General features: G+C 63.1%; 1 protein-coding gene across 1 annotated transcript in view; it reads right to left on the bottom strand.

The window, feature by feature from the left end:
- Positions 1-1430: 1430 nt before the first annotated feature.
- The window catches only part of SLC13A5 (solute carrier family 13 member 5), a 22839-nt gene continuing 20021 nt past the window's right edge, over positions 1431-4248 (bottom strand). Inside the window, exon 12 of the mRNA XM_034647081.1 lies at positions 1431-1844. Coding sequence (XP_034502972.1) covers positions 1713-1844 — 132 coding nt within the window. The 3' untranslated portion in view covers positions 1431-1712. The remainder of the gene's footprint in view (positions 1845-4248) is intronic.

Raw genomic sequence — 4248 nt, 5'->3', positions numbered from 1 at the left:
CAGCTCGCCTTGGAGGGGACCAGCAGCCTGCCTCACGCCATCCCCAGCTAGACGCCCCACACTGTCCTCGGCCCCCCCAAGGAGGCAGCTCGTGCGACACCGCTCCCTGAGCGGGCCGGCCTTGGGGTGGCCGTGCTCACCGCTCCCTGCAGGCCCCGTGGGGACCAAGGCCCTTAACGGCTGGGAGAGGAGCAGTGGACAGAAGGGGGAAGGCCCGGTTGGAAACCTAACTGCCGCTAACTCCATACACAACTCTGGACACATGACGTGGCCCCGTGGCGCCTCAGTGTCCTGGGAAGACAACGGAGGGTGACAACAGCAGCCTATCTCGTGGGCTGCCGCGAGGACCAGGGAGAGCCTGCGGGAGCCGCAGGGACAGGAGCTGGGCGCCAGCAGCGGTCACTCAGGCTCCTGCCACTGCCTCTGCACGGCGATGAAAGCCGGAGCCAGCCGCCTGCCCGGGGAGACAACGGGGCGCCAGCAACCAGACACGACCATGGTCCTCGAGGGCGTTTCCTGGAGCTCCCGACTCTCCTGTCCTGCAAATGTCGTCAGCAAACCTAACACGCTCCTGCTTCTCTTCCAGAGCCGCCCAAGGAGGAAAGAGAGGAGCTTGGTGGGTGGGGGCGGGTGCTGGCCATGTCTGTCGCTGGGGTCTGAGGGCCCTCGTGGCCATGCCGCGAGCTTCGCCCCAGCAATTTCGGATGCTGTCTGCTCAGGGGCCGCCGAGCATGGCTTCGTGTCAGCCATGCTCTGCGGCCACCAGGCGCGGCTGCAAAGGCCAGTCCGCGAAGGGGCGCTCACGCTCCGCCACGACCAGCTCTGACGGGCCCCTGCTCCCGGCCGCTAACAGCTGTGTCCGCTCTGAGCCCGCAGGTGGGACAGGACCTGGGTACCCGCTGGTGGCCATGGCTGCCCATACTTGGAGTGTGACCCCAGCTGTGTGGGGTGGCAGGAACAGCTGAGCTGCCCGGCAGAAACGGGTGTGCTGAAGGGCCCCAGCCAGGGGGTCCGAGCTACGTCGGCCCAGGTGACAGAGGGGGTGCGTGGGAGGACAGCGAAGGGGTCCAAACTGTCCACCAAAATGGAGCGAGGCAAGGACGGGAGAAGGTCAGCCAGCGGTGTGCTGTGGGCAGCGGTGGCCGGAAGTTCTCAGCCCAAATTCCTCACCATTTGGTGCTGGCACCGTACTCCCCATGGTTCCTGGTGGGAAGCTTCCCCGGACCAGACATCCTGTCCCCGGGTGTCCCTGGGTGGGGCTGTCCCTTTCAAGTAACAGGGGAGCCCGGAGGCCTCCCAAGGAGAGCAGCGGGAGGCAACGGCTCTCTTGCTTCCCAAGCTGGTATCTGATCCCCCCCTCGATGCCCCTGGGACTAAGCAAGTGGACACCAGAGCCCAGCTTGGGGCCAGCTGGTGGCCGGTGTCCTGGTCCCTCTGCAGCCTACCTGTCCCAGAAGCGATGGCAGGTCCCCCGGGAGAAACAGACGCCCCAGTGTCTCCGGAGCCTCCCTCCCCTTCCATGCGGCAGCTGCCCGTCCCCAGCTCTGAACTGGGCCTGGAGGAGGAGCTGGCCCATTGGCTGGGTCTCCGGGGGGGTGTGGGCATCACTGGATCACTTCGGGGAGTGAACCCCAAAACTCTGCTGCAAGGTGTGCTGGAAGGCTCGGGGGTCCTTGGAGGGCGGGGCGGTGTGCTCGGCCGTGCGGCTGTCCCTAAGTCTCGATATTCGTCACATTAGCCCAGTCAGGGAAGTGATCCAAGTCAAATATGACCCGTCCCCAGGTGTTGACGGCCAGAAATACACAGAAGACGCCAATTATGTTCATCATGAGTCCTGTTTTCACCTGGGGAGAAACAGGGTCAGAGTCAGCACCCCCTGGGTGTGCCGGGCTGTCAGCACGAAGGAGACGGGACACTGGGGGCCGGTGCTCTCGGAGAAGGGGGCCCAGTCTGGTTTGCTGGGCCTCCCGTCCTTGGGCCCGTGCTCCACGCTCACCCCACCCCCAGGCAGAGCCAGGTCGGGTCAGCAGGTGCCATCATCGTCCAGACCGCCTCTGGGAAATGGGCGGGACCGCCGGGTCCTCTAGGCCCCTGTGAGCACTTGGAAACAGTCCAGGGAGGTGGCTTGAGGCACGGGCCCCAGGGCCCCCGGGAGTCCCAGAGACACCCAGCCCAGGTTCTACAGTAACTAAAGCCTTCATTTCCATCTCCCCCTCCCGTCATGGGCGACCAGCCACAGCAGAAGGGAGGGGACCCCTTTGTCTGCCTTTGTTCCCAAGAGACCACCTGCTCCCAGACAGCGGTCGCCCCCCCGCCCTGCTCCTGCGTCTCAGCCGTGCCCCTCCTGCCTGGTGTCGCTAGTTCTCAAAGCCCATCCTGGCCATGTGGGACCCCCGCCCCCACCCCTTCCAAGGGCTCGGCGAGGGCTCCCCAGCTGGGATCTTCCAGAACCCACCTCTCAGCTCTGGGAGACAGAACGGTCTACGAAATTTTGAGATCATTTCAAAAGAGAAGCAAAGGTGCATATAAATACAAATAAGGAGTACAGGGCTGGACACATCGTGTGACATCACGTGCATTAATACAGGGGCATCCATCCCTCAGGACAACGTCACGGCCCACGGGAGCAACAGCGGCTGCGTTACCATGTCAGAAACCTTGAGGTGTCCGTAGGCAAACACGATGGCATTCGGCGGCGTGGCCACCGGCAGCATGAAGGCGAAGGAGGCACTCAGCGTGCAGGGCAGCATGACGTACAGCGGGTTGAGGCCGATGGAACGTGACTGGGGGGAAACACAGCGCCGCGAGGTCACGGGTGCACAGGACGAAAGCTCCTGAAGAGCGTTCCCCTAACACCCCGTGTGCAGCCCCAGCCCCGGGCCCTTGTCCCGCTGGCCCCTCTACCCTTGGCCACGGGTCTGCACAATAAGGGGCCCAACTCAGAGCCGCCTCCCGGGAGGCCTTTCTGAACCCCCGTTCATTCAGCGTATGTCTCTTGGCCACCATGTGCCAGAGATCATGCTGGCCGCTCAGACTGCACCGAACCTTGGGGTGCCCTTGCGGTCCACGTGAGCACCCGTCTGTCTGTCCTGCCCCAGACCTCGAAGGCCCACATCTTCTCGCCTGTGATGCACATGTTTTTACGCACACGGGATTGTTTTGCATATGGAATTTGGGACCCATCTTTTTTACTCTACGGCTTAAAATTCAGCCACATNCGGGTCAGCAGGTGCCATCATCGTCCAGACCGCCTCTGGGAAATGGGCGGGACCGCCGGGTCCTCTAGGCCCCTGTGAGCACTTGGAAACAGTCCAGGGAGGTGGCTTGAGGCACGGGCCCCAGGGCCCCCGGGAGTCCCAGAGACACCCAGCCCAGGTTCTACAGTAACTAAAGCCTTCATTTCCATCTCCCCCTCCCGTCATGGGCGACCAGCCACAGCAGAAGGGAGGGGACCCCTTTGTCTGCCTTTGTTCCCAAGAGACCACCTGCTCCCAGACAGCGGTCGCCCCCCCGCCCTGCTCCTGCGTCTCAGCCGTGCCCCTCCTGCCTGGTGTCGCTAGTTCTCAAAGCCCATCCTGGCCATGTGGGACCCCCGCCCCCACCCCTTCCAAGGGCTCGGCGAGGGCTCCCCAGCTGGGATCTTCCAGAACCCACCTCTCAGCTCTGGGAGACAGAACGGTCTACGAAATTTGAGATCATTTCAAAAGAGAAGCAAAGGTGCATATAAATACAAATAAGGAGTACAGGGCTGGACACATCGTGTGACATCACGTGCATTAATACAGGGGCATCCATCCCTCAGGACAACGTCATGGCCCACGGGAGCAACAGCAGCTGCGTTACCATGTCAGAAACCTTGAGGTGTCCGTAGGCAAACACGATGGCATTCGGCGGCGTGGCCACCGGCAGCATGAAGGCGAAGGAGGCACTCAGCGTGCAGGGCAGCATGACGTACAGCGGGTTGAGGCCGATGGAACGTGACTGGGGGGAAACACAGCGCCGCGAGGTCACGGGTGCACAGGACGAAAGCTCCTGAAGAGCGTTCCCCTAACACCCCGTGTGCAGCCCCAGCCCCGGGCCCTTGTCCCGCTGGCCCCTCTACCCTTGGCCACGGGTCTGCACAATAAGGGGCCCAACTCAGAGCCGCCTCCCGGGAGGCCTTTCTGAACCCCCGTTCATTCAGCGTATGTCTCTTGGCCACCATGTGCCAGAGATCATGCTGGCCGCTCAGACTGCACCGAACCTTGG

This window comes from Ailuropoda melanoleuca, chromosome 17 (assembly GCF_002007445.2).
Source record: "Ailuropoda melanoleuca isolate Jingjing chromosome 17, ASM200744v2, whole genome shotgun sequence".
NCBI classification, from domain to species: domain Eukaryota; kingdom Metazoa; phylum Chordata; class Mammalia; order Carnivora; family Ursidae; genus Ailuropoda; species Ailuropoda melanoleuca.
The sequence above is the reverse complement of the archived record's forward strand: the minus strand, read 5'-3'. Positions and strand labels throughout refer to the sequence as shown.